Source organism: Rhinoderma darwinii, chromosome 1, assembly GCF_050947455.1.
Source record: "Rhinoderma darwinii isolate aRhiDar2 chromosome 1, aRhiDar2.hap1, whole genome shotgun sequence".
NCBI classification, from domain to species: Eukaryota; Metazoa; Chordata; class Amphibia; order Anura; family Rhinodermatidae; genus Rhinoderma; species Rhinoderma darwinii.
The window spans coordinates 74,399,641-74,416,313 of record NC_134687.1 but is presented as its reverse complement, the minus strand read 5'-3'; the positions used below and the strand labels follow the sequence as shown (position 1 = coordinate 74,416,313).

At 45.1% G+C, this 16,673-nt stretch overlaps 1 protein-coding gene across 1 annotated transcript in view; it reads left to right on the top strand.

Annotated features, from left to right (window-relative positions):
* The window catches only part of SCFD2 (sec1 family domain containing 2), a 578,236-nt gene that overhangs the window by 9,014 nt on the left and 552,549 nt on the right, over positions 1-16,673 (top strand). Inside the window, exon 2 of the mRNA XM_075859720.1 lies at positions 2,925-3,093. Within this exon, the coding sequence (XP_075715835.1) occupies positions 2,925-3,093 (169 nt within the window). The remainder of the gene's footprint in view (positions 1-2,924; positions 3,094-16,673) is intronic.

Below are 16,673 nucleotides of genomic sequence, written 5' to 3'. Positions count from 1 at the left end.
TGTAGAATATATTTTATGTAATAAATGCTCTTTTTTATTGTTTGTTGGGTCTGTACTTTTGTTTTCTGGTGTATATCTAGCTTTGTAAACTCTGGTTTAGATGTATTGTTCACCAGTTGCCAATTCACTAAAATTTCAACATTCCTTTGGACCTGGGTGCTGAGATCCCCATGATAGGTGTAACGAAGGGGGTGGTGTGGGGCTTTACAGAGCGCCATGTCCCTTAAAGGTGTTTTCCCATAATTGATATCTCATATCAACAGAATAGGTGATGAATATCTGATCGTGGGGGTCTGACCGCTGGGACCCCCACTGATCCTGAGAAGGGCTTACCTGGCTCTGTGCACCCCATATGAATGGAGCAGTACTGCGCATGCTTGGCCACTGCTTCATTCATTTTCTATGGGGCTGCTGGAGTTAGCCAAGCGGCTGCCCCATAGACAGTGGAGTGGTGGCTGAGTATGCGCAGTACTGCTCCATTCGTATGTGGTGCACGGAGATGACCAAGTGAGCCTGTTTTCGGGATTGACTGGCGGTCTCCGAGGTCCGACCCCCTCCTATCATATATTTGATCCTGTGGATAGGTGATAAATATAGATCATTGGAAAACCTCTTTAATCTACTGTCAGAAGAGGTAAGGAATGGTTATGGACTTGTATTTCATGTTCTGACCTTTCTCCATGTGAAGCTGACAAGACCTGAATTCAGTTTGGCTGTCGTGTATTGTGTGGACCTGACTGGTGCATAACCGTCACAATATTTTTCATTGAGAATTTTGGAAACCACGTACATGTCAAGATGGTGGCATATCCGGGTTAACAGACCCTAAAACATTGTATCCACAATACAAACGATTATTGAATATTTGACTGTGACTAATTATATTCTTTAGATCAATCTCCATGGCTCATTTCGAGTACACTTTCCATTTGTATTAGTTCTTCATGTTATAGGTCCTGAGTAAGGTGCTAATATTATATAATGGAACAATTGGCATAACTGTATTATTGTGCATGCATATTTCTATGTGCAGTCAGCATTTCTAAGTACACCATCCCCCACAACCTGGAGCAAATCAGCAATGCAGAGTGGGCAAAAAATAATTCCGAAACGAAGTGCAAATCTGGTAGAAACTTAAAGAGGCTCTGTCACCAGATTCTCAAACCCCTATCTCCTATTGCATGTGATCGGCGCTGCAATGTAGATAACAGTAACGTTTTTTTTGTTAAAAAAACGTTCATTTTTGGCCAAGTTATGAGCTATTTTATATATATGCAAATGAGCTTTGAAATGGACAATTGGGCGTTTTTTTTTCGTTATGTCCAACTGGGCGTGTATTGTGTTTTTAACTGGGCGTGTTTATGTGTATGACTCTGACCAATCAATGACCAGTCAGCGTCATACACTCATCTCCATTGATTTACACAGCAGCGATATGCAGCCGCATACACAGAGATTAACGTTAATCAAGTGTCCTGATAATGAATACACATGAAATCCAGCCTGGACGTCATGTGTATTCAGAATCCTGACACTTCTGACTCTTTTCTTTGAGATTTCCAGCAAGGGAAACGAAATCTCGTTTACCTCCGTAATCTCGCGAGATTACGCGTGGCTCGCTGGAATCTCACAGAAAAGAGTCAGAAGTGTCAGGATTCTGAGTACACATGACGTCCAGGCTGGAGGTCATGTGTATTCATTATCAGGACACTTGATTAACGTTAATCTCTGTTTATGTGGCTGCACATCACTGCTGTGTAAATAAATGGAGATGAGTGTATGACGTTGACTGGTTATTGATTGGTCAGCGTCATACACGTAAACACGCCCAGTTAAAAACACAATACACGCCCAGTTGGACATAACTAAAAAAAAACCCGATTGTCCATTTCAAAGCTCATTTGCATATATATAAAATAGCTCATAACTTGGCCAAAAATTAACGTTTTAAAAACAAAACAAAAACGTTACTGTTATCTACATTGCAGCGCCGATCACATGCAATAGGAGATAGGGATTTGAGAATCTGGTGACAGAGCCTCTTTAACTTTTAATATTGCAGCAAAATGTGGTTCTACCATGTCTGAAGGGGTTAAATAATTATGCAAGCTGCATTCTATTTAAAAATAAATCTGCTTTTTTTTTTTTATATAAATGCCTGTACTCTGTTACCTCCATATGTATTTTTTTATTTGTCCAACTTGCTTTTAGCTATATAAAATATATATATGGAAAAAATGAGAGCCCCCCCCCAAATACAGCTGTGTGAAACAAATCCTACATTTGCGCGTTCCTTGAGCTGGCTCTTGCTGAATGTAATGTGTGGCCCATTGATGGAGTCAATGTCCGCATTAAAGGCCCTCACAATATGATGGATTGACCACCACTCATCTACAGTATTATAAAAAAAAATCCCTGGTCTATGCTTACAATTTTCCAACGTATTGCTAGAATCCAGATTTGTTCGTGTTGGCTCTATCGAAGGCCAGTTTCAGATGGCTTTAATACATCCACAGTTTAACTTCCGAATTACAGCTTCAAGACCCGGCACTTCAGCAGTTCTAATGAAGTCAACTTGGGTCACCATAGAACCGTATAGTTATCCAAGTTTGAGTCATGCTTTGTGAGGCTTCTGAGTGTTACGTGTGCAAAAGGGATGATAAAATATGGCCGTATTGCGGCAGTGTGATACTGACCTAAGACACCTGTAAAAGTATGATATTCTTAACATGAGTTTACGCAAAATTCAAAATGCAATATTGTATGGTCTTTACTGAATTAATATTAAAAATAGAAGTTTGCCTGGGTATAAAGAGTTCAATGCAAAATCAGATAAAGTAAATAAGAATATATATGTCAATATTTCTGGAAAATAATTTCCCACAAGACCTACTGAGCCACTGCCTCATTCCTTATTGTTTCAGGAGCTGTTGGACATCATGGAGACAGTCTTGTAGAGAAGATCCTCTCCTTTCTTCCTTCTATTCCTGGACAGAAAAATGATGTGATGATCGACATGGATGAACTCACAGATTTGCGAATTGATGGTGAAAACGAGGGGATAATAGCACCAGGTTGCTTGTCACAACCAAAGTAAGTGAAGAAAACAAGCATCTATTAAAAGGATTACATTGTACAGATGAATCAATGTTTTCATACGAGTTATCTGCCACTGCAGGGTGTCCGAGTCGTGTGAGGTTCATTTATGAACGTTTTCCACCACTTTTAAAATAAAAAATGGGGAAATATAACTCCAGGTGCACTTTTGAAGAGTCTGGCCCACATGGCACAAGGGAAAGATAGTGATGCACCACTTGCATGATCCACTGGTATTAATAAGGTTGTTACAAGATAGACCGGATGAGTGATATACGATCATATGATACCGATCATTAGAATGCTGCCACTCCATTCAGTCTCTCTGGGGCTGAAGGACACAGCTGTGCACTATACTCAGCTGTCTCAGTCAGTCCCATAAATTTTGAATGGAGCGACAGTGCGCATTCTCGCCCCCGCTCCATTTAAAGTTCTCAATGCAATCGTGCAGTGAGGAGGAATGGGGGGCTGGGAAACCCTATTCTAGTGATCAGTAATCAGATCTCTATCGCCTACCCCAGGGTTGAGGAACATCCAGCCCGCGAGATCATATGGTCTGGCCCAACCTCACTGCCTCTGTGTCATTCGCTACTTGGCTCCGTCCGGCCTACTCACTCACATTTAGGAGCAGGAGGAGGGTCAGACCGAGCCAAGTATGGTGGCGGTCAGAGTGAGGTCGGTGCGTGCCGGTCCGAGAGTGGACCAGTCCGGTCTCTTGACCACACGTCTCTGACGTGAGGCCAGTTGACCGAAGTGATCCACTGCTGGGCCGACACAGTCCAGTCACCTGACCTGAGTAACCTGACTTGAGGTCAGGTGACTGGAATAGTCCACTCCTTTCACAGCACGCACAGATCTCAGTCTGACCACCGCTGCCGCTGTGTCATTCCCTTGGTGTCACCCATACTAGTTACTCACATGTAGAAAACTACATGTACTGTACTAGTTACTCACATGTTACTCACTCAATGTAGAAAAAGAAGGGGTAGCCAGGTTAGAGAGGGGTCAGACTATATTGGTGGGGGGAGAAACAGAATGTGGGGAGAGGACTAGACCACAGGATAAGGAGAGCCTTTCGTTACAAAACATCAGTGTAAATAAAAAGGCCCGATTTAATGTCAAATCACATTTCTGATAATAAAAGTGAAAAACTGAAAGGCAAGTTAAAGTGTATGTTCACAAATGCCAGAAGTCTAGCAAGCAAAATGGGGGAGCTGGAGGCCTTGATACTGGAAGAAAATATAGATATAGTTGGTGTTGCTGAAACATGGCTGGACTCTTCACATGACTGGGCTGTAAATTTACAGGGTTTTACACTTTTTCGGAAAGACAGGGCAAATAGGAAAGGTGGTGGTGTATGTCTGTATGTGAAAAGTGATATGAAGACGAGTGTGAAAGAGACAATAGTGGGTGAAGACTGTGAGGAGGTTGAAACCTTGTGGGTGGAACTAGAAAGGGAGGTAAACACTGAAAAAATTACTTTTGGTGTAATCTATAGACCCCCCAATATAACTGAGGAGATGGAAGTTCAGCTATATAAACAGATGGAGCGGGCTGCACAGGCGGGTACTGTAGTAATAATGGGAGATTTTAATTTCCGGGATATTAATTGGTGTCATGGTTCGGCTTCAACTGCAAAGGGGAGAAATTTCCTCAACCTGTTGCAGGAAAATTTTATGGGCCAGTTTGTGGAAGACCCGACTAGAGGTGAAGCTCTGTTGGATCTGGTCATTTCTAATAATGCAGATCTTGTTGGGAATGTCAATGTTCGTGAAAACCTCGGTAACAGTGATCACAATATAGTTACATTTTACCTATACTGTAAAAAACAAACACAGGCTGGTAGGGCAAAAACACTTAATTTTAAGAAAGCCAATTTCCCCAGGATGAGGGCTGCAATTCAGGATATAGACTGGGAAGAACTAATGTCAAATAATGGAACAAATGATAAATGGGAGATTTTCACATCTACTTTGGGTAATTATAGTGCAAAATTTATTCCTATAGGTAACAAGTATAAACGACTCAAATTAAACCCCACATGGCTTACACCTTCTGTGAAAGGGGCAATACATGACAAAAAAAGGGCATTTAAAAAATACAAATCTGAGGGTACAGCTGTAGCCTTTGTAAAATATAAAGAGCTTAATAAAATCTGTAAAAATGTAATAAAATTAGCAAAAATACAAAATGAAAGGCAGGTGGCCAAGGATAGTAAAACAAATCCCAAAAAATTCTTCAAGTATATAAATGCTAAAAAGCCAAGGTCTGAACATGTAGGACCCCTAGATAATGGTAATGGGGAGTTGATCACAGGGGATCAAGAGTAGGCAGAGTTACTAAATGGGTTCTTTAGCTCTGTATATACAACAGAAGAAAGAGCAGCTGATGTAGCCGATGCCAGTGCTGTTAATATATCAGTTGATATACTGAATTGGATGAATGTAGATATGGTCCAAGCTAAATTAAATAAAATAAATATGCACAAGGCTCCGGGACCAGATGGGTTACACCCTAGAATTCTTAAAGAGCTTAGTTCAGTTATTTCTGTCCCCCTTTTCATAATATTCAGAGAATCTCTAGTGACTGGTATAGTGCCAAGGGACTGGTGCAGGGCAAATGTGGTGCCTATTTTCAAAAAGGGCTCTAGGTCTTCCCCGGGTAATTATAGACCAGTAAGCTTAACATCCATCGTGGGGAAAATGTATGAGGGGCTATTGAGGGACTATATACAGGATTATGTGACAATAAATAGCATTATAAGTGACCGCCAGCACGGTTTTACTAAGGACAGAAGTTGTCAAACTAACCTAATCTGTTTTTATGAAGAGGTGAGCAGAAGTCTAGACAGAGGGGCCGCTGTGGATTTAGTGTTTTTGGACTTTGCAAAGGCATTTGACACTGTCCCCCATAGACGCCTAATGGGTAAATTAAGGACTATAGGTTTAGAAAATATAGTTTGTAATTGGATTGAGAATTGGCTCAAGGACCGTATCCAGAGAGTTGTGGTCAATGATTCCTACTCTGAATGGTCACCGGTTATAAGTGGTGTACCCCAGGGTTCAGTGCTTATTCAACTTTTATTTATTAATGATATAGAAGATGGGATTAATAGCACTATTTCTATTTTTGCAGATGACACCAAGCTATGTAATATAGTTCAGTCTATGGAAGATGTTCATTCATTACAGGCAGATTTAAACAAACTAAGTGTTTGGGCGTCCACTTGGCAGATGAAGTTTAATGTAGATAAATGTAAAGTTATGCATCTGGGTACCAACAACCTGCATGCATCATATGTCCTAGGGGGAGCTACACTGGTGGATTAACTTGTTGAGAAGGATCTGGGTGTACTTGTAAATCATAAACTCAATAACAGCATGCAGTGTCAATCAGCTGCTTCAAAGGCCAGCAGGATATTGTCGTGTATTAAAAGAGGCATGGACTCACGGGACAGGGATGTAATATTACCACTTTACAAAGCATTAGTGAGGCCTCATCTAGAATATGCAGTTCAGTTCTGGGCTCCAGTTCATAGAAAGGATGCCCTGGAGTTGGAAAAAATACAAAGAAGAGCAACAAAGCTAATTAGGGGCATGGAGAATCTAAGTTATGAGCATTAAACCTATTTAGCCTTGAAAAAAGACGACTAAGGGGGGACATGATTAACTTATATAAATATATTAATGGCACATACAAAAAATATGGTGAAATCCTGTTCCTTGTAAAACCCCCTCAAAAAACAAGGGGGCACTCCCTCCGTCTGGAGAAAAAAAGGTTCAAGCTGCAGAGGCGACAAGGCTTCTTTACCGTGAGAACTGTGAATCTATGGAATAGCCTACCGCAGGAGCTGGTCACAGCAGGGACAGTAGATGGCTTTAAAAAAGGGTTAGATAATTTCCTAGAACAAAAAAATATTAGCTCCTATGTGTAGAAATTTTTCCTTCCCTTTTCCCGTCCCTTGGTTGAACTTGATGGACATGTGTCTTTTTTCAGCCGTACTAACTATGTAACTATGTACTATGTAACTATGTAACATTTAGGAACAGGAAGGTGTGGATGGAGTCAAATATGGCGGGAGTCTGAATGAGGCCGGTGCGTGCCGGTCCGGGAGGGGACATGTCCAGTCACCTGACATGAAGTCAGGTGACTGGACTGGTCCACTCTCGGGCCGGCACGCACTGACTTCCTCACTCAGACCGCCGCATGCGCATTCACTTGTAGTGAATGACCGTACTTGGCTCCATCTGCTTTCCTCCTGCTTCTGACCAAAAATGTACAAACTTAGCTGAGGCATAAATGTAGAATTTTAGCTGTGGTGTAGACATAGGACCTGTCCTATATGAAGTGAGGTTAGGTGTCTTAAAGGGGTTTTCCCATCAAGGACATTTATAATATAACCACAGGATATGTCAGATAGATGCTTGTCTCAGATCTATCTCTAGAATGGGTCCTCCTAAACCTCGTTCTACCTCTTTGTGTCGTGGCTGAAGATTGTGATTTCCGACCATGAATAAGAAAACAGCGTAGCTCGCTGAGCTACGCTGTTTTCGGAAGTCCAATAGAACTGAATGGTAGTTATGGAAACAGCGTAACTCGCATGCTACGCTGCCTCCGTTACTGCAATTCAATACTATAGGAGTTATGGAAACGCTGTTTTCTTCTTCATGGTTGTAAATCAGCCGGAACACGAGAGCTAGAATGGGATTTAGGGGGCCCCGTTCTAGAGATAGAGGTGGGACCGACATCTATCTGACATTTATGACACGTCCAATGGATATCCAAAAATAAATTATTTGAAGCCGCACAAATTCCGATATCAGGAGCAGTGTCACGCTATAAAATCAGACAAACCCAGTCTGATGTAATGTAATCCTCAGAAAAAGGATGGTTGAACAGCAGCACACGTCTCCCAAACTTCAATCAATAGATTATTTTATTGGTCAAACATCCAGTAAAAAATGGCAATGTTTCGACTCATGACAAGTGGAGGGTCTTTCGTTAGGCTTGAGAAAGACCCTCCACTTGTCACGGGTCGGAACGCTGCCATTTTTTACTGGATGTTTGACCAATAAAAGAATCTATTGATTGAAATTTGGGAGATGTGTGCTGCTGTTCAACCATCCTTTTTCTGAGGACATCCAGCGGATATGTCATAAATGTCCCTGATGGGAAAGCCCCTTTAAGTAATTAAGTCGGAAACCACTTACTGCTGTGAGTTCTTTTCAAAACTTACCATTTCAAAGCGTTGACTGCGCTCCAGACTGACTGACGTAGTAGCAACATCATCGATACCAGCTAACATCAAACGCCTCGCCAAGGAGACGCAGTCCCAGCCATCACATTAGGGGTGAGTTAATTAAGGCTGGGTTCACACGACCATGTTACGTCCGTATTGTACGGAACGTATTTCGGCCGGAAGACCCGGACCGAACACAGTGCAGGGAGCCGGGCTCCTAGCATCATAGTGATGTACGACGCTAGGAGTCCCTGCCTCTGCGTGGAACTACTGTCCCGTACTGAAAACATGATTACAGTACGGGACAGTTGTCCTGCAGCGAGGCAGGGACTCCTAGCATCGTACATAACTATGATGCTAGGAGCCCGGCTCCCTGCACTGTGTTCGGTCCGGGTCTTCCGGCCGAAATACGTTCCGTACATTACGGACGTAACATGGTCGTGTGAACCCAGCCTAACTCTTTGACCAAATATAGTAGGCTAATTTTTAAGTTGATGATTTTGTATGGCCCGTGAATGATGTTATAAATATCCAAATGGCCCTTGGCAGAAAAAAATGTTCCCCACCCCTGGCCTAACCCTGTGAATAGATGTTAAATGTCCATCTTGGCACAATCCCTTATAAAAATCCCCCTCTATGACTGATACATATCATGAGTTTCAATTCTCATTTATACTGCATGTCTTCCTAAAAGTTCTTTATCCTGAAGTAATTATCTGCTTCTCTATGTTTATCTGATAATCTTCGTTGTGCATGCATATTGGCATATTAGGCGGCTTGTGTGGAAATAAAAAATTTGGCTGTCAAAATGATGACCAATACATATGACAACCATTTCTCTCTGTTGATGAAAATGTGAGCTTATCCATATCTATGTATCAGCCACAGTCCTATTGATGAATGTTCTCTACCACCATACTCTGTTTATTACAAGTACAGCAACTACTGCAGCACTGGGGCCGTAGGTTTCGTTTCAACCAGGCTAACACGTGCTTGAAGAGGTTCTCCGCTTCAGACAGTGTTTTTTGTTAAAAGTGTCCCCCGATGATAAGCTGATGACAAGATGCCCTGTTATTGGGACACGCAGCACCCTGTAAGATTTCAATATATAGTCTTATTTTTTTTTTATCCATTTTTTATTTTTTGTTTCTTACAAGTTTTAGTACATCGGTTATTTGAAGAACACAAAGTGATAATCTACCCACAAAGGAGAAAATGAAACGGGCCCACATTTATCAATGTATGTGCGCCTTTTTTTTGGTGCACTTTATTCCAAAATGGTGTCTGATCTGCTGTGTAACCGATTTATTAACCGTTTCAGCCAGAATTTAGAGCCATTTGCTTGCACATCCATTTCTGAAAGTGGAGTGGAAAGTCAGTGTTGCAAACTGCTTTGCCAAGATTTAGACATTTCTAAAAAAAAAAACACTTTTGTGAATAGTCGTAATTAGGGAAAGAAAAAGTCATAAAGACTGTGGCGTGGAAAAAGTTGCATTATTTATGTTGTGACTGATTTATCAATGGAGGCACAGGTAGTCCTACATTTGGCGCAACGTATGTTTATAAAACAGTCCACCTTTAATTTAGGGATTGGCTAAAATGACGCTACTACATCCATTTTAACCCCTTAATGACAAGCCTATTTTAAACCTTAATGACCAAGTTATTTTTTACGTTTTTCCAAGAGCTATAAATTTTTTCATTTTGCGTCGACATAGCTGTATAAGGACTTATTTTTTTGCGGGACAATTCGTGTTTTTTTAATAGCACGATTTTGAGGTACGTAGAATTTATTGATTAACTTTTTTTTGGGGGGTAATAGAAATAAAACTCCGCAATTTCTGCGCACTTTTTTTGCGTCCTAAGTTTATGCCATTTACCGTGTGGTATAAATAACACAATAACTTTAGTTAGCGGGTTCTTACGATTCCAACGATACCAAATTTGTATAGATTCTATATGTTTTACTACTTTTACACAGTAAAATCTCTTTTTTTTTTTTTAATTATTTGTTTTTGTGTCTCCATATTTGAAGAGCCATAACTTTTTTTTTTTTTTTCCACCGATGCAGCTGTATGAGGGCTTTTTTTTTTTGTGGACGACTCATAGTTTTCATTGGTGCTATTTTGGAGTACATGCAACGTTTTGATCACTATTTATCACATTTTTGTTTTAAGGCACAGAAAAACATTTTTTTAACTGTTTTTTTTATTTTTTTTTTTTACGGCATTCGCCGAGTAGGTTGAATAATGTAACTTTATAGTTGGGGTTGCTACGGACGTGGTGATACCAAATGTGTGTAACTTTTTTTTAAATAATAATAAAGCAGTTTGTAAGGGGAAAAAGTGTGTTTTTAATTTTTTTTTTATTTATTAAAGCCATGCCTCTGGACTAGCAGGCATTAACTTTGGCAGACCTGGGGGCCTTTTATTAGGCCCCGCGGTTTACATAGAAGACACCGACATCCTGCGATCTCATGCAGGGTGCCGGTTGGGAGAGAGGGAGCTCCCTCCCGCTCTCCAAAACCACTCAGATGCGGCGCTTGCTATTGAGTGCCGCTTCTGAAGGGTTTAAATGAGCGAGATCGATACTGATATCGATCTCTCCCGTTCGAGCAGAGATGCTCCCATCCCTCAGCTGCCTCTGGTAGCTGAGAGCAGGGAGATTTAACGGCTCCCTGTTCTGTATATTTATTCTGATGCAGTGATGTAAAAAGGCTACTGCATCGGAATAAAGCCCGTTAGTGGCTGCCGTAAAAACACTATGATGCGGTCACTAACGGGTTAAATTATCTATTTCTGCTAAACCAGGTATCAGTTCTGAACTATGGTGGTATCACCTTATGACCATTCAGACACATACAGGTACTTTTCTGTATTTTCCATCATCTCGGATAACCCAATGCCGCCGCAACACAGGGCCTACATAATAGAGTAGGGGCCCACTTAAAAGAGGTCACTGTAAAGTTGCAAGTTTTGATCAAAATGTTTACTAAGAACCTTATTTACATGTTTATAAATTTTGTTTAGCAGCAATAGATGAAAATATAAAAATTCATGTGTGGTCCATGTCAGGTTTCTTTTTTGTTTTTTTCCCTACAGTTGTGTCAGACAGAAAGGGACTAGTTCATCATATTTCTCACATTTGTTGATATTTCATATGCATTTGAGCTACTTCATTGGTGTTTGAGACGAGTACAGAACTTGTTTGGACAGCTGCGTTTTTCTCTTCCGTTCATTTAAAGATAAATGTTTATCACATGCTAAACCTAAAATAACCATCCAATGTTACATGTGGGTGTTTATGAGCCAAGATGTATATCATTTGCCTGAACAACCAGGATGCACTTTGCCTTTATATGGAATAATTGAAGTAATCTCGGCTTTTGATACATTAGAGAGATGCTGATTCTAGAGATAGTGATGTTTGCGGTAATAGACTATTAATTGTCATCTCTCTCATGTCTCCAGGACAGAACACAGGAGCAGATTTGCTGAAGTTTGTTTATTTGCTACATCTTATATGAAGTGGTTATTGTTTTATCAATATTAATTACACTTATATTTGTTTTTTTTTTGTTTTTTGAGGTTCCGTTGTTTGCATCTCTAGTAAGTATTATCAGGGCTAGACAAACTGGTCACCATGACAAATAAAAAAAAAAAGGAAACTGTCCTCCCTGCACTCGGCTACTGCTTGCTTTCAGCAGCTGGGCGCTTTCACCTGCTGACAAATGCATGGCGCTGGATGTTGTAAACCACCTTCATCTGTTTTGGCACTTGGTCACTGACCATACCTGAGAGTCACATAATGAGAGCCTCTGTCGGCTCCTCCAGCATCAATTTCTGTTAGCAGATCTAGTACAGGCCGGACCCGGCATAATGCCCTAGGGGGAGGCCACCATGATCAGGGATGTAGGCAGGGAAGGAGTTAAGGAGTTAGGGGGCGGAGGTTAGTGGGGCGAGGCTAGGATACTTAAGGGTGACAGAGAGGAAGGATGCCGCTATTACACCTAGCAGCACAGGAAAGCTTGTCCTGTACTGCTTTAAAGCATGGGTGCACTACTCACTCAGCTCCGGGCGGCAGTGGCAGAGCGAGGCATGGCTTGGCTGGCGGAGGTACTGGGGCTTTCCGGCCCGCTGTCGGCAGCTTCGAGCTCGGCGGTGAGCGGACGAGGCGAGGAGCGGGTGGAGCCCTCTGGTTCAGGGGCAGGAGCAGAGGAATTGTCGGTGCTTGGATCCGGGGCGCAGACGGTGCCGTCATCTCCTCCACGGCGGCGGTCCCGTCGCATGAGGCCTCCGGAGGTTGAGCCCGGAAGTAATGCCGCGAGCCAGGTGCAGGGTAAGGAGCCCCACGAGGGACCATCCAGGCTGGGCCCCTCGCTTGGCTGCCGGGAGCAGGACAGCCTGGTCTGAGAGGAATCCTGGAAGCCGGCCTGGCTCAGCGGAGGTGGGGGGGCAGGCGCCCTTGCAGCTGGGACCGCCCTCTGCCTCCAGACGACGGGATCCAGGACTTGCCGTGGGCCATTCTGGTGAAGATCCAGTCGGGCGGCCCACCTGTCCCCAGGACGATGTCACGTGCTCCAGGCGTGTACCACGGTCGGTGGTGACACGGCGTGCAGGTGGGCGGCTACCTGCGGGCCGCGGGGTGGACGAGGCCCCCGACAGAAGGGTGGAGAGGCCCAGTTCATCGGCACTGGTCTGGAGCGCTCCCTTGGAGGGTCATGGATGTCAGGCGTGCGGCGCTTGTCCTGGGCTGGCTGGTCAGGATGAAGTTGACGACTGGGAGTTCGGTGACCAAGAGGGACATCTGGATGGATCCTTCGCCCCGGCTGGTGGGGACACTGCACCTGCGCAGCCTGGTCAGTTGATGTCTCCTACTTTTTCGTTGCCTGCTATATTTCGGTCCCCGGGGTGGGGGAGTGGGGGTTCACTTGCGCCTACGGGGTTGCCGGGGTGTAGCGGGGGGGAGTCCAGGGAGTGCGGTTGGTGAGGAGGGGGGGGGGATTCGGGAATTGTGTGCGTGAACTTTTGGCGCGATGCGGAGGGGGGGGGGTGTTGGGTTCCCCGTCCCCGGTTTCAGCGTGGGTGGGGCCTGCAGTGGTGGATAGCACGCCAGGTAGAGCTTGGCGGGGGGGGGGGGGGTGTCTAGGGAATCAGGTCTGGCAGTGTCGGTGCAGACGGAAAAGGATGGGACGGTGGATGAGGTGCGGATGGATGATAAGGCGAAGAGCGAGGTCTGTTTGTTTTGAGGGCCCATTTGCACCTGAAGCCTGAAGTAATGGAGAAAATATGGAGGGACGAATATGTTGAAATTTTTTCGTTGTTGCCGTTGGAGAAGTTTAATTTAGATAAAGGGAAATGGTTGGAAAGCAAAAAGGAGAAGGAAGAAAAACGTCGGTATCTGTTGATTCCTCAAACTTTTGTCAATTGGTTGCAGGCGTTTGCGATTTTGGCGAGCGTAATTGGACAGAAGACGCGGGAACATTGTTCCGGCCTCTTCTGTTACATGGATGCTATCGGGGAGGCTCATCGAGTTTACAGCGGGCAGACGTAGCTGCGCTATGATGATCAGTTCCGACAGCGGAAGGCAGTGCGGCCTGACATTAGATGGGATAACAAAGATATTGGGTTATGGTTGCGGGTCATGGCTCCGGTGCGCTTTGGCCTGTCCTTTCTTGGGGGTGGGGCCGGGTCAGCCGGTCCCTCCTTGCCTTATGGGGGGGGTTTCAGGGGCAGGAGGAAAATCCGGGTTCTGCTAGCAGTTTAATGAGGGCCAGTGTAAGTTCAGACCGGGTTGCAAGTTTAAACATAGCTGCTCCTCCTGCGGGGGGATCTCTCACGGAGCGGTTAAATGTTTTCGTAAAGGCAAAGGACGGGGGGCCGGGGGCGCTAGTCAAGGGCCGGACGCCGGTGAGTTGGGAAGAAATGGAGCCCTTTCTAAATAGACTCCCTGATCGATCTAGGGCAAGTTTGTTATTGGATGGTTTTCCAGTTGGTTTCCGTATCCCTGCCCCGGCACACAAGGTGCCGATTACCGTGCGTAATTTGCGTTCTGCATTGCAGTATCCGGGGGTAGTTGGGAATAAGTTGCGGAAGGAGGTGGAGTTGGGGCATATGGCGGGTCCGTTTGAGTGTTGCCCATTATCGAATCTAGTGGTGTTACCGCTGGGGGTGGTGCCCAAGAAGGAGCAGAATAAGTTTAGGCTCATACATCATTTATCTTACCCGTGGGGGCGATCGGTTAATGATGGGATTTCTCCGGAACTTTGCTCGGTGGTTTACACATTGTTTGATGCAGCGGTTGCGTGGGTGCGCCGTTATGGGGTGTGGGCTTTAATGGCGAAAACGGATATTGAGTCGGCTTTTCGCCTCCTCCCCGTGCATCCTGAGAGCATACGGCTGTTAGGGTGTTATTGGGACAGGGCTTATTTTGTGGATCGCTGCCTCCCTATGGGGTGTTCGATTTCCTGTGCATATTTTGAGGCTTTTAGTTCCTTCCTGGAGTGGGTGGTTTGCGATGTGGCAGGGGTCTCGTCGGTGATACATTACTTGGACGATTTCCTGTGTGTTGGTCCAGTCGGTTCTTCGGTTTGTTCTACTTTGAGCACGATGGAGTGGGTGGCAAAGAGGTTCGGGGTGCCTTTGGCCCAGGACAAAACAGAGGGAACTAGCTGCTGTCTGGTGTTTTTGGGAATCGCCATTGATTCTGTGAGGATGGAGTGTCGGCTCCCGGAGGATAAATTGGTGGCTTTGCGGGCGGAGGTGGATCGGGCTAGGCACTTGCGTAAGATCTCTTTGCGCGCATTGCAGTCCTTGTTGGGTAAGCTCAACTTTGCTTGTAGGATTATGCCCATGGGCCGGATTTTTAGCAGGCGGCTGTCGGGAGCGACGGCTGGGGTGTCGGCCCCGCATCATTTTATTCGTCTGACTAAAGAGCTGAGGGCGGATTTGGCAGTTTGGTTTGAGTTTTTGCATTGTTATAATGGGAAGTCCTTGATCATGTCCCCGGTGGTTGACAGCGTGGATTGGGAGTTGTTTACAGATGCTGCAGGTGGAGTGGGATTTGGGGCTTACTGCAAGGGACAGTGGTGCGCGGCTCGGTGGCCGGAGAAGTGGGCGGAGTTGGGTTTGGTGAAGAACCTTGCCTTCCTTGAGCTGTTTCCCATAGTAGTGGCGGTGGAAAATTGGAGTGAGAGGTTTCGGGACAGCAAGGTCCGGTTCCATTGTGACAACTTGGGGGTGGTGGGGGCTATTAATAATGTGTCGGCTTCATCCCCCCCCTGTCATTCGGCTGTTGAGACACTTGGTTTTACGTTGTCGTTGAACGCTTGGGTTGTGGCGGTTCATGTGCTGGGGATCAAGAATGACATCGCAGATTCTCTTTCTCGCTTGCAGTGGGACCGTTTCCGGATGGTGACTGCGGACGGGATCTCGTGGCTGTGGGGGCTGGGTTACGAGCCGCAGGAGGATTGATTCGGGCCTCGCTTGCTACGGGTACTTGGGCTGCTTATGATTCTGCGTGGCGGGAGCGGGAAAGTTGGCTGGCAGTTCTGGATGGGGTAAGGACGGATGACGATCGGGTTGTGGCGTTGTTGGTTTTTCTGGGACAGTTCTCTATTGCGGGCTGGTCGGTGTCCAAGGTTAATCGTTTTGTGGTAGCCCTGGCTTTTGGTTTTAAGCTCCGGTGGTACAGGGATGTTACAAAATGTTTTTTAGTCGGCCAGGCCCTGAGGGGGTATAGGAAGGGGAGTATGTTGCCGGACCATCGCCGCCCAGTCTCTTTTATGTTGTTGGAACAGTTGTGGGGGGTGTTGGGTGACATTTGTTTTTCTAGTTTCGAGGTGACTCTGTATAGATTGGCGTTCTCGTGGGCGTTTTTTGGGGCCCTGAGGGTCGGTGAGCTGGTGGCGCCCAGCACAAGGAGGCCTGGGGAGTTGAGGATGGACGATGTGTTGTTGACAGATCGGAGTGTGGAATTCTGGATCCGGCGTTCTAAGATGGATCAGGGGGGTCGGGTTAAGAGAGTGGTGTTGGGGGCGGCCAGGGGGGCCAGGATGTGCCCAGTCGCATGCTTTGTGGGGTACAGAGAGGTTTCGCCGGTACTGAGGGGACAGTTGTGTCACGAGGACAGGTCCTTTCTGTCCCGGTACCAGTTTACGTGGGTTTTTTGTAGGTGTCTGCGGCAGTTGGGATTGGAGGAGTCGTTGTTTTCCCCCATTCATTTCGTATTGGGGCGGCGACAGAGGCGGTGTCATAGGGGTTGGAGGAGGAGGTGGTAAAGCGGATAGGTCGATGGGATTACTGCCGTTTCCAGCTGTATGTGCGCCCTCAGTTTCTAT